This window comes from Streptopelia decaocto, assembly GCF_964273445.1.
Source record: "Streptopelia decaocto genome assembly, chromosome: 3".
In the NCBI taxonomy this organism is placed as follows: Eukaryota; Metazoa; Chordata; class Aves; order Columbiformes; family Columbidae; genus Streptopelia; species Streptopelia decaocto.
This window is the reverse complement of record NC_138656.1, coordinates 54496988-54513520: the sequence shown is the minus strand read 5'-3', so window position 1 is coordinate 54513520 and position 16533 is coordinate 54496988. Positions and strand designations below refer to the sequence as shown.

The 16533-nt window shown below is 37.0% G+C and overlaps 1 protein-coding gene across 2 annotated transcripts in view; it reads left to right on the top strand.

Moving 5' to 3' along the window:
• SYNE1 (spectrin repeat containing nuclear envelope protein 1) overlaps positions 1–16533 on the top strand; it is a 304124-nt gene that overhangs the window by 285440 nt on the left and 2151 nt on the right. For both annotated transcript variants that reach the window (XM_082048748.1, XM_082048747.1), the window contains 9 exons: positions 651–719; positions 2684–2826; positions 3661–3787; positions 4980–5191; positions 6712–6912; positions 7236–7364; positions 7740–7952; positions 8907–8999; positions 10817–10875. In XM_082048748.1, the coding sequence (XP_081904874.1) occupies positions 651–719; positions 2684–2826; positions 3661–3787; positions 4980–5191; positions 6712–6912; positions 7236–7364; positions 7740–7952; positions 8907–8999; positions 10817–10875 (1246 nt within the window). The remainder of the gene's footprint in view (positions 1–650; positions 720–2683; positions 2827–3660; positions 3788–4979; positions 5192–6711; positions 6913–7235; positions 7365–7739; positions 7953–8906; positions 9000–10816; positions 10876–16533) is intronic.

Genomic DNA, 16533 nt, shown 5'->3' with positions numbered 1-16533 from the left:
TACAACCTTGGAAAACCACAAAGGCGTATCTGATATGACAGGGAATTGGCTGTTTCTCTATACTTGCGGCCTGCCAGATGGGATATGTCATCTGTAACAGCAATGCGTCTTTTCTGACTAGAAGAAACTATACTGGATATGGCAAGAAGTGCAGAACAAACTGATGAAGAAATGCTGTGGGAGAGATCCACAGACAAAATCATCAAATGCTTAAGTACATCTTAACTCAGTCCTTCCCCAGGCAAGGCTCCAACAACTCAGTGTTTAGCCTGAGGTGAGATCTTGGGTCTTGCTCTCCAGTGAAGCTGGAAATCCTTTCTAATGTGTGTGCCTTGTGTAATAAATCTTAACAAGGGAAAGTGCCCAAATGCAGCCCCGTTGTGGGGCAAGACATACTGGTAAATTATACTCTGATCTTGTGGCTGTCTTTTGCTTTCCAGGTCATTGCTCTGAAAAGAGTCAGGTTTGCCTGGATACCAAGTGTCATTGTAGCAGGCTCCCTGTGTTTCAGTCTTCATCATTCTTCCTTCTCCAGAAAGGATGTTTGCTCTTGGAACCGTTTATATATTCCATCCCCTGAAAAGGACTCCTGCTTTAAGGCAACAGCCATTGCTGAGCTGTCAATTTAGACTGTGCTTTTATTTTTTCAGATGTAGAGATCCCTGAAACTCTTGAGGCCTATGTAACACTCACAGAAAACGCTCTGAAAAATATCTCTGGTAGGCATCAAAAAAGACTAAGCATAGCCAGATGCAAATACTACGGTGCACAAGCATAACTTCTTTTCCTTCTCTTAGCATCTGCTTTACTTTTCACAACTTACAAGATAAATATTTCTTACATGGCAGCACTGGCATGTTAATGTAGAAGTATCCTGCTTTACTACTGTACTTAAAGGTATTATTAGGTGCATGGATGAACAATGATGTTTGAAGTATTGGCCCTCCAACCTCAGCTAACTAGCCTAAACTGAGAGTAGTTTACTCCGGTCTTTATTCTCTGAAGTCCCTTAATATTTTGTTACGTCTCTAAGAGAATAATAGTTTCTACAAAGACTAAGACAGAAGGAAAAGATATAGAGCAAAACCTAATTGTTCAGTTTGGCACTTACTGCTTTAACGCAGCGACATCTTGGATTATTACTTAGATACAAACCTTTAGGTAAGTGTTGTTTCATGTGATAACAATGCCAATATGAGGTACTGCACTGCAATGTCTTTATCTTAGTCTTTTATATTGGAAGATTTTTTTTCTTTTTTTTTTTTTCACATTGCATTTTTACACAAGATTAACCCTGCTGTTTCATTTATTAGATGACCATTTTGGAGGGATTAGATGCACTTACAAGTAACTTCTCTCACAATTTCACAGTTTTCCTCTTTTGAAATCATTACTTCGTTGCAAATTTGAAATACCAAACATCCCAAATCTCAGCATCTGTGGCACAGACCTCAGGTCCACTGTCCATTTTTATTTTTTTCTCAAATTAGTGAAATAATATTATGATTGATTAAGAGTATAAATGATAGGAGTACCTACAAAAAATGTTTGTAGTTTTCTGGCCTGTGAACATTTACTTTCAAAATGGTGAGGAAAAAACAATATTGAGAACTTTGGGGTTTTTTTATTAAAAAACATTAACCATCCAAGAGGCTACGTTTTCTGTAATTAGGTGGACAGAAGACTCTCCGTCTTTATACGTGTTTTTAATTGTGTCTTTATGAATAAATTCAAACTGTCTTTGTGAACAGATGGAAATCAGGCACAGAGATAGAATATGGATAAGAGGGATCTCATGTGGTCCACTAGGCTGAAGCCTGCTTTCAGATTAGAATTGGCTGGAGCTAATTCATGTCACAGAATTCAGCTGACCTCTACAAGGAAAATACAAGTTAGTCTTGCTTCAAAAACATTAGTATGAGTTCCAAACAGCTTAGATGAATAATACCATCTTGCAGATATGTTAATCATTATTTTCGTCAAACGCCTAATGGAAAAATATCATAAATTCTGCTGCTTAGTGTGGTTTCCCAGATCAGATGTGGACTACTTGCTGCGGGCCTTCAAGACATCCAGTCATCTATAGACCTTGAGAATATTATTATAACAGTATCACTTAGCAGTTGTATACAGCTTTTAATCTTCAAGATTGTATACAAATAGGATCCTTTCATAGAGATTGAAATTCCACTGTTTTTAGTGGAGAGAAGTAATACAAAGAGAAACAAGGAGAAATTTTAACCTGTATTTTCTACCAGGAGTTTGAGGTACAAATTTTTATTTGAGAGTGTTTGTGAAGGGGAGCAAGATGTTCTCCAAAATCAGTGATGTTAGAGGACACTTTGCCAAGAACTTTCCCCTTCAGAGAGGTGAAGAATTTTCTGAGGAAAAAAGTAACTTCAGAATAGTTTATGTTTGCTTTTTAAACTGTGGACTCTTTGATAGTATGCTTATGGCAAGAATGTTCATTGGTATAGTCATCTGTCCTCTGAAGGTCACTAACACTCTCTAATGTAACCGGTTATCAGTTCAATTTGACACTGTACCACTCATCCTGCTGCAGTCACATTTCTCCTTTACTATCTAATCTAGATAGTATTCCTGATATTTATTCTGCCTGGGCAAAAGATTAAAAAAATTTGGGAAAACTTAGGTGACAGTCACTTTTTTGTCTTTGGTACAGGAGAACCTGGTGCCCTGGAAGCACATATCCGACAGCTGGACAAGGCCTTAGACACCAGTCGTTTCCAAATACAGCAAACAGAAAACATAATCCGCAGCAAAACACCTACAGGACCAGAGCTGGATTCCAGTTACAAAGGATATGTGCGTGTATATTGGAGAACAAGTCAAATAAGCGCTCCAAGCTTAGATTTGCTATTGAAAGACATACAGCTCTTTCAACAAAGCAATTAGATATTATTGCTTCTCAGACTTACTCATATGGTTGCTACGTTTAACCACATGCTATTGTTTATGTTATTAATGTGTTTACAATAGATTAAGATTACAGGAACATGACTCCAAGGAATTTATCTTCCTATTACATTTTTGCAGATGCCAAAAGTCCTTTCTCACATGTGTTTTCATCCATCTAATGACTACATCCTTGTTTAAAATTCCTCTGCTTTTAAAATCAGGTTTTATAGCTTCATGCACTGTATTCATCTTTCTGGTGAATTGTAATCATGCATCATGTAAGCAAGGCTGCATATATGGAATCCGTGATTAAAAAGCTTTCTCAGAGAGGTTTTCTGGAAGAAAAATCTCTCTCTAAATCATTCAAATAATTTTATTACTGACAGAATTGAAATACTAGCTGCTTGGATGCATAGTAATATTTCCACAGTTATGTTTATTTTCTTTATCACGTCTTTTATTGTCTTTGCCATAGTGTCTGAACATTTAGAACATCCAAGACAGTTTGACACAGTGGCACTGAGTTATTTCTATTTAGTCTGAACTTACGCTTTAAGCTTTTAGTGTCTCCGTGTAAATTTCTTTGATAGTATCAGGACAGATTGTTAAAGTAATAGATTTTTATCTTCACACTTAGACCAACTTTTGGAAAATTCTGGAAGTTGCATTGTAATCTGCATTTTCCATGCCATTAGTCCTGTACAGTGATATTGAAATGGGATTATTTGTTTGTTAAAATAGATGAAGCTACTAAGCGAGTGCAGTGGAAGCATAGACTCAGTAAGAAGGCTTGGATATAAACTGAAGGAGGAAGAAGAAAAATTATCTGGACTTATTAACCTGAACAGTACTGAAACACAAACAGCTGGTAAGTAACATTTAGTTCTTCGATGGAAAGCAATTATGAAAAGTAGAAAATATGCAGGTTTTCTGAATAAAGACTTGATATTATTTACTGACAAAAATATTTACTTGACTGTGTCTATTACCATATCTGTTTAACACCTGTTAATAGGAATTAATAAGGAATTGTAAGTATTCTTGTATATGCCCTATAAAGAGATTAGGCATACAAGTGCATTTTTAGAACACCTTATCTTGGGACATAACCCTAAGCCTTTCAGATAGTCTGTGTAGATGCACTGTATTTTCTTTGAATACTTCCTGATGAAAGAAGATTCCTTATATTGCAGTACGAAGCACATAAATCAGCATTTATTTCATCTGTTTGCTTCTAATATTATCTGTCCTACCGTGCAGAAATCTATATTCACTCAGTGCAAGTATTCACCTGATTAATTTTAGGCATCATCTGTAGAACAGGATGTATTGCATTGTAAAATCGTGGATTTGTTCCAGAGACTATAAAGGCAATATCTCCATTCTTAGCTTGGCAAGATATGCTACCCATGCAGTCTGTTTCTTTTGAAGGGTTTTTGTTGTTGCTTTTTGTTTGATTGATTGGTTTTCTTTGGTTTGGTTTTATTTGTTTTTGTTTGTTTGTTTTTAATTTTAAGTTGATGGAATGATACAACTTGTTCTTCTGTCATAGCATTTCAAGATAACTAACTACAAGAAATAGCCCCTAATTTATTTTTTTTTAGTGCAGGTATTTATCCAATGCATTAGCAGTAGTTTATGCAAATGTAGTGAGGTGTGTGTAGTAAGTTGTGATAGGTACAAATACCAATGAAAATAATGATGAATATATGGCTAGTTAGACATGTTCTGTTTCCTTGTCTAGTTTGCATTTATGCTGATGATGTCTTTATACCAGTATAACCTGTTATAGAGACCTGTGTGTATCAACTTAATTCTGTTCATAGAAGGCTGACATTAGAAAGTGGAAAAATTGTGGGCTCCCTGGAATCATCCACATTCTTTATTCTCTCTCTGCAACATATTCTTCAGTCTAACTTAGTTTTCAGTGTGGTGTTTTGTGGATTAGGGTTTTTTTGGGTTTTATGGAACATTTTTTGTCCTGCACGTGATTCAGCTGGTGCAATCGTCTGTGGCTAGCAGTTTTTTGCTTTTATTGAATTTAGTGTTTATCATTCCAGGTGTAATTGAGCGATGGGAATTAATCCAGGCTCAAGCTCTAAGCAAGGAGCTGAGGATGAAGCAGAAACTTCAGCAATGGCAGCAGTTTAACTCCGACCTTAATAATGTTTGGCTTTGGTTGGGAGAAACTGAAGAGGAACTGGAGAAGCTCCACCACCTTGATCTCAGCACTGACATACAAACTATTGAGCTCAGAATTAAAAAACTGAAAGTGAGTTTTATTTCTCTTTTCCATTAATTACCTTTTAAACAGACCTGAGTGCAACAGGTATGTTGGAGAGATTGCCAATAGTTGCAGCTGGTTTGCTGCGTTCTGCACATAGTGTGTCACTACTGAACACTGAAGTAACTGGGAAGGTGTTTTATGAATCACCTTTTGGCAGAAAAATGTGCCAATGACATTCACTATATAATCCAAATGAATTTTTGAAACAGGAATTCTGTGGTAATTCTGTAATTCCAGAAGGTAGAGATAATTCCTGATGTTGGGCAAGGTGATGAAAGGTTAAAAAAAAAAAAAAAAAAAAGAGCCAAATTCAATCTAATTTCTTTTAGTCAAATTGGTAACAAAATAGCTACTTTAAAGGAAATGCCTCACTGGGACATAGTACTTTGTGTGGAAGAAGGAGAGATTGCCCAAATGGGTTGTAGTGTACCCACTGCTCTCACCAGTACAACATAGGAAAAATTTGGTGTCACTTTGCAACATTCTTGTTTCTTCTTCTGTCATCTCAGATCCATCAGGATCTGAATGCTGCCTTTGTGATCTCTCCTGGATATTTTACAGCTATAAAATTTGCAAATTTGATGGTCCAGAACTTCACATTCAGTTACTGGCATCTTATAAGCTTGGGCACAAAAATATGGGAGCCAATGTCAAAATGCTCCATGCTAAGAATAAGGTGGACAGATAGTAAGGATTGTTTCCAGCACTGATCCATCTAAAGCATATTAATGCTGATCTTCACTGGAGTCCAGATATAGCTGCCATAAGTACTACAAAGGTCACTGTGACATGAGGCTTTTAAATAAATGCCATAAAGTAGGTGGAAAAGGGGGCATTTCATAAGAATCCTTATCTCACCCACTCTTGGAAAGCCCATTAGTGCCCTCCAAACCAAAAGAAGTGGGGTTTCTTTTGTTCTTTTGTGGCTTGCAATGTAAACAAATCAGAGTTTTTATACATGTCCTGCTTCTATAAATTGGAGTAAGTTGTTTATACTTTGTATGTTTTCTTTTCCCTCAGTAAAAGCCTTTATTTTAAAATACTGTTGACAGCAGTTTCCACTTGAAAACATGTTGAGCTTTATGTTTATCAGCAGAACTGAGAAGTGAGGGCAAAAGTTTTATTGTGGGCTAAAGTACAATTATCTTACATCTCTCTAAATTTTTGGGGCCTGCTCTGTCTTTAAAATATGTGAAACATGAGCCAGATCTTTAAAATTCAACAATGCCTTCAGGCTCTTAAGACTTTACATGTTTAATTGGCTTGTACCAGTTTATGCACTCAGTGAAATTTTAGTACATGCTAAAGACTGAACTTCTGCAGAGTCAGAGTGAGCACAGAAATGACATACGCAAAGAAGCTGTTACAGTAAGGTAACGTTCTGCAGTCACTGATGGCAAATCGTTGCATTCTTGTGGTGCTTCTGTACTTGGTTCTTCTGAAAGTCACATGTTTTACCAATTTCCATCCCTTCTTGCCCCATCCCATTTTCTTGTATCATCAAGGAGATGCAGAAAGCAATTGATAACCGCAAAGCCATCATCTTATCCATCAATCTGTGCAGTTCAGAGTTCACTCAGTCTGACAGTGAAGAGAGCAAGAAGCTTCAGGAGCACCTGTCTCAGATGAATGTGCGCTGGGACCATGTTTGCAGTATGATTGAAGAGTGGCGCAGCTCATTGCAGGATGCATTAATGCAGTGCCAGGTCTGTGATGCACTTATGTTACATTGTCAGCATCCCACATATCAAAAATGTAAACCATATAATTATTTGATGTGTTTATTATGCAGTCTGAAACTTGCCCATCCAAGCCAAAATACAGCTTCAGCATATGTTTTCTGAAAGATATGCCTGCACTATGATTTTCTAAATTTGTCATCTCTGGAGTAGTATACTAATATACTATTCTACACTTCTTTGTAAGTTTTGTTATTTAACCAGTAGAATATATCATAGGATAAAATAAAAACCTGAATTTGACTGGAATTTTTTATTACGCTATTAAAATCATCGCTCATCGCTTGCAGGACTTCCATGAAATGAGCCACGGTTTGCTGCTTTGGTTAGAGAATATTGACAGAAGGAAAAATGAGATTGTGCCTATCAATCCAAACCTGGACTCAGAAATTTTGCAAGATCATCACAGACTTCTAATGGTAGGGCTATAATCACCTCTTTCTCTCCCAAAACACATAATCAGGGAAACACCTCATCAGATTTGTCTTTCTCTTGAGGGTTGGCATCATACAATGCTTGTTAACACACAGGTGTGGGACCAGTGTTATTAACTAGCTTTACTTTGGTAGGGAAGACTTCTCACTTCCATTAGTAGAAAAACTCGTGATTTAAAATCTCAGGCAACTGGTAGGCTGCTAACTTCCTGTATGAGTAGAAATTTGCATTGCCTCTCTTCTATTTCCATTCTATTAATTTCAAATGTCCAGTTTGGTGAGTTCTAGCTTTTTTTCCTTTTTTTTTTTTTTTTTTTTTAAACTTCCACTAAAAAAATCTGGTGCTTGCTTTGGCAACAGCAAATCAGACGTGAACTGCTGGAGTCTCAGTTGAAGGTGGCGTCACTGCAAGATATGTCCTGCCAGTTGCTGGTCAATGCTGAAGGCAAGGACTGTCTTGAAGCCAAAGAAAAGGTGCATGTCATTGGAAACAGACTGAAGATCCTCTTGAAAGAGGTCACACATCATATTAAAGACCTAGAAAAAATTCTAGACATTTCAAGTAGTCAACTGGTAAGTCCTTGCTGTTTGTTTCCCACCATTTTGACTGTTATCCCTGATCAGTGTTATTGGCTGGACTGTTTCCATTGTTTGCAAAACTTAGCAAGATGCTACACATGTAATCTTGAATATTATAAAGTAATCTTACACTTCATAATGTAAACATCTCTTTTGTTATAAGGTGACTTTTTTAATCCAGTAATGTTTTTCTGTTCAGTGTAGCAATAAGTATTGAACATCTTGGTTTGTTTATCCTGCCATTAGAGAATCAGTCAGCTGGCAAAGTATATGAGATAATTATTCTAGCTGTAGTACTGAAAATTATTGTGTCATTTGTCACTGGAAAGGAAGATAATGCTCACTCTGTCAGAGAGAAAAAAAGGTGTAAAGTAAATTTTGTAATAGGCTAACAAATCTCTCATAGTGCCTTCTGAGCTTTGAGCTGCACTCCAAATCTTTTCAAATTGTCTCAAGTTATTTGAGAGGCAGTTATGCATAGATTTTTACCAAAACTGGCAGGTAGAAAGTAAAGATTTCAGTGTTTTCCTTTAGTTAACTTTTTTAAAGTCTTGACTTACCAGAGTGCATAAGGCATGAGAACTCGGCTCTTCCCTCCTTCTAGTGAATTTCTGCCTGTTTAAGTAAAGTCTTTGTGGTGCCAGCCTGTTCTTGTAACTAAAGGCCAATGAAGAGCAACTGCTTTTTTCCCTGCCTTGACTTTGGTGGAAAATGTGTCACCTAAAGCAATTAAGTTTTAACTATCTGTTTGCTTTTCTTTACCTTCAGGGCTAACAGAGAAAATACATAATACCTTAGTTTTACGAAATTCAGTAACAAAATTTAACTGCTGTGTTGTATTTGCTTTGGAAATACCATTGCTGGAATGTCCCTTGGTTTTTTTTTTTTGTTTGCTTACCTGAACAGCTAGTCGCTGTATTTCTAAGCTCCATTCCTTATGAACTTTAGGAATCGTCCTCATGGTCCTCTGCTGATGAATTAGACACATCAGGCTCAGTGAGTCCTGTTTCTGGAAGAAGCACTCCAAGCAGACAGAGAACGGTAATTTCTCGCCATGTATTTTCTGCCACCTCTTGGGTGGGAGCTGTAGATGTCTACAGTAGCTCTAGCCAGCTGCAAGGTCCCCCTTCTCACTTGATAGGAAAGGAAATGGCATAAACCAAGAACAAAACACAGCTGCTTTCCCCAACCCTGCTGCATATCCCATCCTGCATGAAATCAGAAGTGTAGACACTACCAAAAACCAGGAGTGTCAGTGTGGTTGGTTTACCATGGTATGGCATGTCGTGTCTCTTGTATTTTGCTCTAGTGATGGCAGCACCCCAAAGTCTGGTCTTGTCTGGTATAATCAGTCCTGCATTTCTGTTTGGCCTTCTCTTCAGAGCTGCTTCATCAAGAATCTCAATAAGGGTTTTTTTGTCATTCCTGATGAAGGTTGCAGATGGTCTTATTGAGACTTTGGATGAATGGCTAAGTAGAGCTGAAGGGCGTAAAACATTTTTCAAAAGAGGTAGTTGCACAGGACCTAAGCAATGGCTATGATGACAACTCTGTCTATTTACATCGCTGGCACAAAATTCAAGAAATATAGCAATACATGCCTAGTAATTAACACTTCCATACTCTGAGCCCAAAATGGAACTGCAATTATTTTGTCTTTTTCTGCAATTCTATTGGTTGATTACTTTGCTTTTTTCCTTAGTTCTTAAAACAATCAGGTTGATTTTGTTTTATTTTGTTACACCATTTGCGCTTTTTGTAAAGCCTCTGAGTTCTGTCTTGATAAATTTTATGGCTCTTGAAATTGTGGTTTGGTTTTTGTTTGTTTTTTTGTTTTTTACATTCACTAGTTTCCTTTTAGATGCTAGTATGAGAATGTAAAGGAATACTGGCTTTTCAGAAGGAGAAAGAATATATATCTTAACATTTTATTCCAGAGGTCAATGCTTTTATCTTTATAATTTAAACTTAAATAACTAATAAAAGCTCTGATATCACAGATGTAACTGAAAGATGCCTGAGCTTTAGAGGAAATGGAGAAGTATTTTATCATAAAATCTTTGTCTAAAGATTATATAGAATTATAAGGGTTTATCTTAATATTTTAATAAGCATTTGTTAGTGTTTAAACACTAATTTGTTAATGTTTATGTATGTGACTATGTTTTTTTCATTTTTGTCCATAATGTATAGCTAACTTGTATGATTCCTTAGGGTCTGGTTTTCAAACTTCTGGTTTTTGTACCCACAAGTTTGGAGACTGAAGTGGTGTTGTTTAGAATTTCAGTGCCAAATGTACTGATGCAAAGTAAATAAATACTAATACTAAAAATATTAGAATTATAATGATCTAACTTCATTACATGTTCCAGCAAATAGTTGTGAGTGCAGGAATGCACCTACAGGTATTTGGCCTTCAAAATTGTGGGGGAAACTGGTAAAGAGGCCAGACTTGTCAAAGGAGGCCCTTGGACCTTTTTTCCTTGAGAATATTAATTTTGCTGCATTTGCATGTTGAAATATCTCTATTTGCCCATATTCAACTCAATACATTTCATATTACAAATTATTTGAGCTAAATTTCTAGTGATTTTTTTTAAACCCAGAGCTACATACAGTTCATAAATATAATGAATAAACTGTTATTTTCGAGTTCACTGTATATGTTCCAATCTTTTCCATATTCAGTGAGGCACAAAGAAAAGCCAGTTTCCTTGGTTCATGGGTATTGGTCACTTCATTTGATTATTTTTTTATGTTTCCTTTGCTGCACTTTTAATTTAGTTTCATCAGTAGCTTGTCTTTATTTGCCTGGACTGAACATTCTTCTTTCTTTACCCCCTGTTCATTGCAAACAGCCACGGGGCAAATGTAGTCTCTCACAGCCTGGACCCTCTGTCAGCAGTCCACATAGCAGGTACCTTATTCTCCTGGTTTCCGCACTCTGTTCTAGAACCCCAAGAGGATGATGGAAATTGGCCGTGATTCCTCCCTGTCTGTACCAACTCTGGCTGGTGGCCAGGACTTAAACAAGTGAAAACTTCCCTTTTGTTAATAGTTTGGCAAAAAGGGCTCTCATTACTTCAGATACTTTGTTAAATAGAAATACCAGCTAATCCGTGAACATCTACAGCTTCTGCCTCCCAGGAATGCCATGTAATCAACATTTATTTTTCATACACCTGATCAAGGTGAAGGTGTGTTTACGCTCATGATATTTAATGATTATTCAATGTTGACTTGATTTAAAAGAAATGCCAGTAGGTTCATGGCAAACACTTTTTATCATCCTCTTTACATCTAGATATTAAACTAAGGCAGGTAATAGGCCATTACCATATTATAGAATTCACAAAACCCACAGATCTGGATAAGACATACTAACATCCTTTTCTTTCCTTCCTTTTTTTTTTTTTCTTTTTTTTTCTTTTTTTTTTTTTTTTCTGAAATGTTTTGTTCAGTTTGTGGGTTTTCAGTGCTTAAGACTCAAATTTAGAAGTCAGAATTTTAGGATTTTGAGACTTGGGGTCACTTTCTCTCCCTTCCTCAGACAACTGCAATATAACGTGCTAACATTGCCATGACACTTGCCAAGTGCTTGCATCCATGTGTCGCTCTGGGAGCAGCTCTGCCCCATCTCTGTCTGACCAGTAGAGAGCAGGCTTGCAGCTGCAGCTTTTTGCTTTCCACCTCGTCTCCAGCAACCTGTCATCTCTGCAGCTAACAGTGCTTCTGCATTCTTTGTTGTTGTCAGTGTGATGTGTGTACCTTCACTCTTCCACGGATCAGTTCACTAGCCTCTAGAGTCATGAAGTTTAAAAAAACCAAAAGTAAATGAGCAGGCCAATATGTATAAAGAGGAAGTCTTTTGCTATTTCAGCATCTTCTGCATTGCAACACCTATAATGCTCAGAATATATGACAAAAATATATGTGTTCATATTTTCAACTCCTAAACCTCTTTTATTCTCTATATTAAAATTAAATAAATAAATAAATAAATAACTCCCGTTAAAGTGAAAGATTTGATGTTGGAAATAAAGCAACACTAGATTTAATACCGTGATTGAGCAATAACCAAGCATATAAAAAAATACCTTGAGTCTTATCTTTTCACGGGCAAAATCAAGGCTTTATTCAGCAAGATCATTCTCAAATATAAATGGAATAAAGAATAAAACTACTTACCATGTAGATATTGACAAAACACCTCTTTAAAAAGTTTGCTCTGTATGTGCAGTGACTGTGAGTAAAGTGGCATAGTTGCAAAGTGCATAGCATACCACATAGAACAGGTAGAGTATCTTTCTTTGTTTCCACTAGCACTAAGAAGCTAACTTATTTCTAGGGATTTATTTGTTTTTCTTTGAAACGTAAGGAAACCACATAGAAAATAGATGACGTGTACACTCCATCTTTCTGTCTGATGGAGACGGAGAATTCATTTTTCCAACTCCAGCCCTGCTGTGAAGCTTGGCATTTTGTTTCTTATAGGGAGTGGGACAAGGGCGGAGTGGGGCTTTACTCTGCAGCCACTAACAGCGAGCGTGAATGTCTTCAGCAGATCAGTGTGCTTGCACTAGCAACGTTGTACTCAAGAGACATATTGTGTGCGCTTCTCCACTCTCCTGTATATTCAAACCACTTCTGCCAAACTTTTGAAAAGGTTGGAGGTGCGAGCAACGAGCTCAAAGAGCAGCTCGCAGGGCTTTACAGCTGTGAGATCAGCCTCTGTTCTTGCAGTGGCATTGGTGCGGCTCCTTTCAGATCAAGTCTTTCCAGCACTGTTTATTAACACATCTTGTAGCAGTACAGCACAATGTTCAATTTGTCATTCAGACAAGCATGGAATACGAATGAGTCACTGCTGAATAGGAAACTTAATCAAATGCGCAAGCCAGACAGGTTGTGGTTGATGTATAATGTGGTTTTAACTGATAAAGTGGTACAAGCTGTCACTGTGTTCTTTAATATTTTGACATGCCTCTGATCAGAGTACTTTGTGTTTGATCTTGCACTGGATCAGCAAACTCTGTTAGAGTTTAGTATACAGAAGAACTAAAGGCAATTTTAAAAGGTTTGTAACATAGGAGGATGTGAAGGAAAGTTCATTTAAAAATTAGAAGAGCTGTGTTTTGTGTATAACAGGTGTGATAGCACCTTGCCTTTCCCATTATCACAGGAAAAGGACAAGCATGGTGTGTGATGCTAAGCAAGGTACAAGCCTAAACTGGATGTTACATTGTGGATTTAACTAAAGGCTCATTCAAGAGGTATTAGTTATTGAATGCAAAGTGGGAAAGGCAAATCCAAGAAACAACTCCTCTTTCTTAATCAGTTTAATAGAGCTGTCATAAATGCAGACCTGGATCTGTGCCTGTGGGTTTCTTTGAAGTGATTAAAATGTTAAAAAGATTAAAATAGTGGCTCAATTTGCTCAGGGTTGTTTACATTGTCTCTCTTGAGCAGCTCTATTCAAGTCTTGGTGCCACAATGCCAACCTCCATTTCCTGCTCTCCCCAGGCTGCCCCAAATTACTAGTGGATTTTTAAAGGTGGCTTGCTATTCCTGAAGCAGACCAGGCCACAGCACTCTCTACACCTTTGGCCACAAAAAGGCAGTCAGTTGCCACACAGTAACTCAAACACAAAGTTTGGACTTGCTATAGTTCTTCTCCCAGTTATCTCCTGCACTCCCAGTGAAGAATTTGTTACTTAAACTTCATATGTAACTACCTTTGAAATGGACATATTCATCTTCTTTACAGGGTAAGACAAACCTGAGGTTTGGATGCTGTGAGCCACGGAGAGAATCAAAGTCAGAACACAGCTAAACAAGATCTCTCCTAGAGAGTCTCTCAGGCCACTAAGAGGAGTCATTGCCTGCTCCTGTGGGCAGAGCATCATGCCTTCTCCTTCATAACTCTAGCAACCTCCATCTTAAAAAATTAGAATCAATGGGAACAAAAAGTCTATTAAAAGGTTGATATCAAAGTTAATTTATCTGATTATCTGGAAGTACAATAATTTCCACCTTGAATATATCCACGGTTAGATGTAGTAATTTGGGTTTGTGTCAACATTATCCTTTCTTTTAACAACCGTTTACCCTTCTTTCTGTTTGTTCTCTACTATTTTATTGAGGGTAATTTCTGTATCTCTCGGGTTTTATATTTGTAAGCTCAGCTCTTTGTTTCCTTCCTAGGAAAAATACTCCCCCTTTTTTTTTTTTTTCCTCATTTATCTCTCAGAAGTATGTTAATCAAAATGATAAAAAATTCTCCAGGGGAACTCTGACGAGTGCTTTAAAGAACATCATTAAAACAACCCTTTTCTGCATATCTTGAACTTAAGTATATTTAAAATTTATTTTGTCCCTTGTCACAGCTTTTCACAAGCCACATTATTGGTTTGTGGTTATTCTGTGCCAAACAGCTGTAGATTCTTTTCTGTATCTTCAGAGTGTGAACTTCCAAATTTGTAGCAGAAGTTTTTATTGCTACTTTACATATATAACCTTAAACTCCTTGAGCCACTTCTTAAATTTATTCAATTCAGCTACTTTTTTTTTTCTGTGCAAGAAGCCAATCTTATTTTGTATTTGCAAAGACTTCCAACTTCTGTCATCATACAGATGAAATTTGCTGTTCTTAGGTTTTGTGCCACAGTCTTTTCATAAAGATATTAAATCAAGACTCATCCTTGATTAACTCCAGTAATAACATCCTACTAGCCCAGCAGTGCCTCTTTCAATGTAAGCCTATTGTCTACATTCCATTAGTCACTTCCCCATTAAACTCATTTTATTTATTCCTATCAGCTTCGCTTGAATGATAAATTCTTCTGTTGTAATCTTTCAGATGTTTACTGCAATGCAGATAATTACTTCAACCATATTTTCCTTGGGAAAAAAAAAAAAAAGGGTCATCTTTAAAAGAAGGTACTTTCTGAGCTGAAATTAAAGTGCACTTTGCCCGTCCAATCTATAGCCTGGAAAATTAGCTGCTTCTCTCTTGAAATGCTTAGGAAAGAGTTCCAATTTCACTGACATTACAGACTTCTAAAGTAAGGGTAACTATTGGTTGCACTTCTTAAGTTAGTTAATTTATGAGATTTCTTGACATGAAGAAACTTACTGCTGGCTGGGTCTACAGCTGTGCCTTCCCCTTTTTTTTCTAGTTAGTAGGAATTGTGTATGGAGCAAGCAGCAGATGGCCTGACCTCCTTCCCACCTCAGACAGTGGCCAGTGAGACAAATCGTGGGGCAGTCAGAAACAACTAAAGATGCAAGCTCAAGAAAAAAAGATTGCATTTTTCTCCAAAGTAGCCTACAGTACTTCAGCTTTCCCTTCTCCTGCTGGCGTAAATAGGGGTTCTGGCCCTTATGAATAGTGTGCCTTTTTTATTAACAATGTGTATTTTTAACCACCTCTCCTTACCAAATCCATTAAACACTTTGAGCAGAACCATTCCATTTTTCAGCCAGTTATGTAGATTGCAGAGGTGTACCCGCAATAAACACAGGCAGTACAACACTTGAACTTTTTAGAACTCCTCCTCTGAAGATGTTTTATTATTTGCTTGTTTCATTGTTTCCATGCAGTCTTAGAAACTATTCCTCAACACCTTATTTCACTGCAGAAAAAGCATCTTGTAAAACTTTGCCGTGAAGTGTTTTAGTTTTTGAAAGAAATGTTATGTTCCTCTTTGAGCTCAATCATGTGGCTTACATGTACCAATTTTTTTTTCTTCTTTGTTAAAACACAAAGCAAAAAATGCTGGATTGTGCTACTAAAGCCTTAGGAAAAGAAAAGAAGAATTAGATGCTAACTTCGCCTTCTCTCTTTTGACTCCACTTTCTGGAAGTTCCCCTTTTGACAGCCAATATTGCCCCAGAGTGACTCTGAGTCAATGAAGAAAATTCTGACTTTGCTCATTATCAAACAGCAGTTACCAAGTCCAGAAATGTGGCCTTTTTTGATTGGGATTAACGACATTTGCACAATGAGAGCCTTGCAAATAGGCAGACTGTGCAATCAAATGCTTGGAAGGTAATTAAGCACTACTTGTTCCCTTTGTTCCTACCTCAGTCCATTAACTTTCTGTCTTGGCATTCTTGGACAGTAGAAGTCCTGATCTAATTGAACTTTAATATGGAATGCTCTTATGCTGTTAAATGTGCCATATCCTTTCAATATGTTCTTTATAATACATGATCTTACATTGTGCGACAAGCAGCTCTCCATCCGGGCTACAATAACATGGATTCAAACAACATGTGACCTGATGTTTTGGTCATTACTCCTTCCTGGGATATTTAGGTCAAGTTAATCATTTAGCATACATGAGTGTTTATGTATCTATTGGACATCTGAACTTTACCAAATCTGTCTGGTTTTCTTGAAGTCTTTGTAGTGGGATGATACACAAGACAGTAAAAATAATCTAAGCATAGGAATAATTATTTTATGAACATGTGGAAAGGGGCCCCTTCAAGATGATATTTTAGTTTTTGCATTTTTCTCACACAGATTCAGATTAACTGGGAAACAGGATCAAAAGAACAAGGGGGAGGC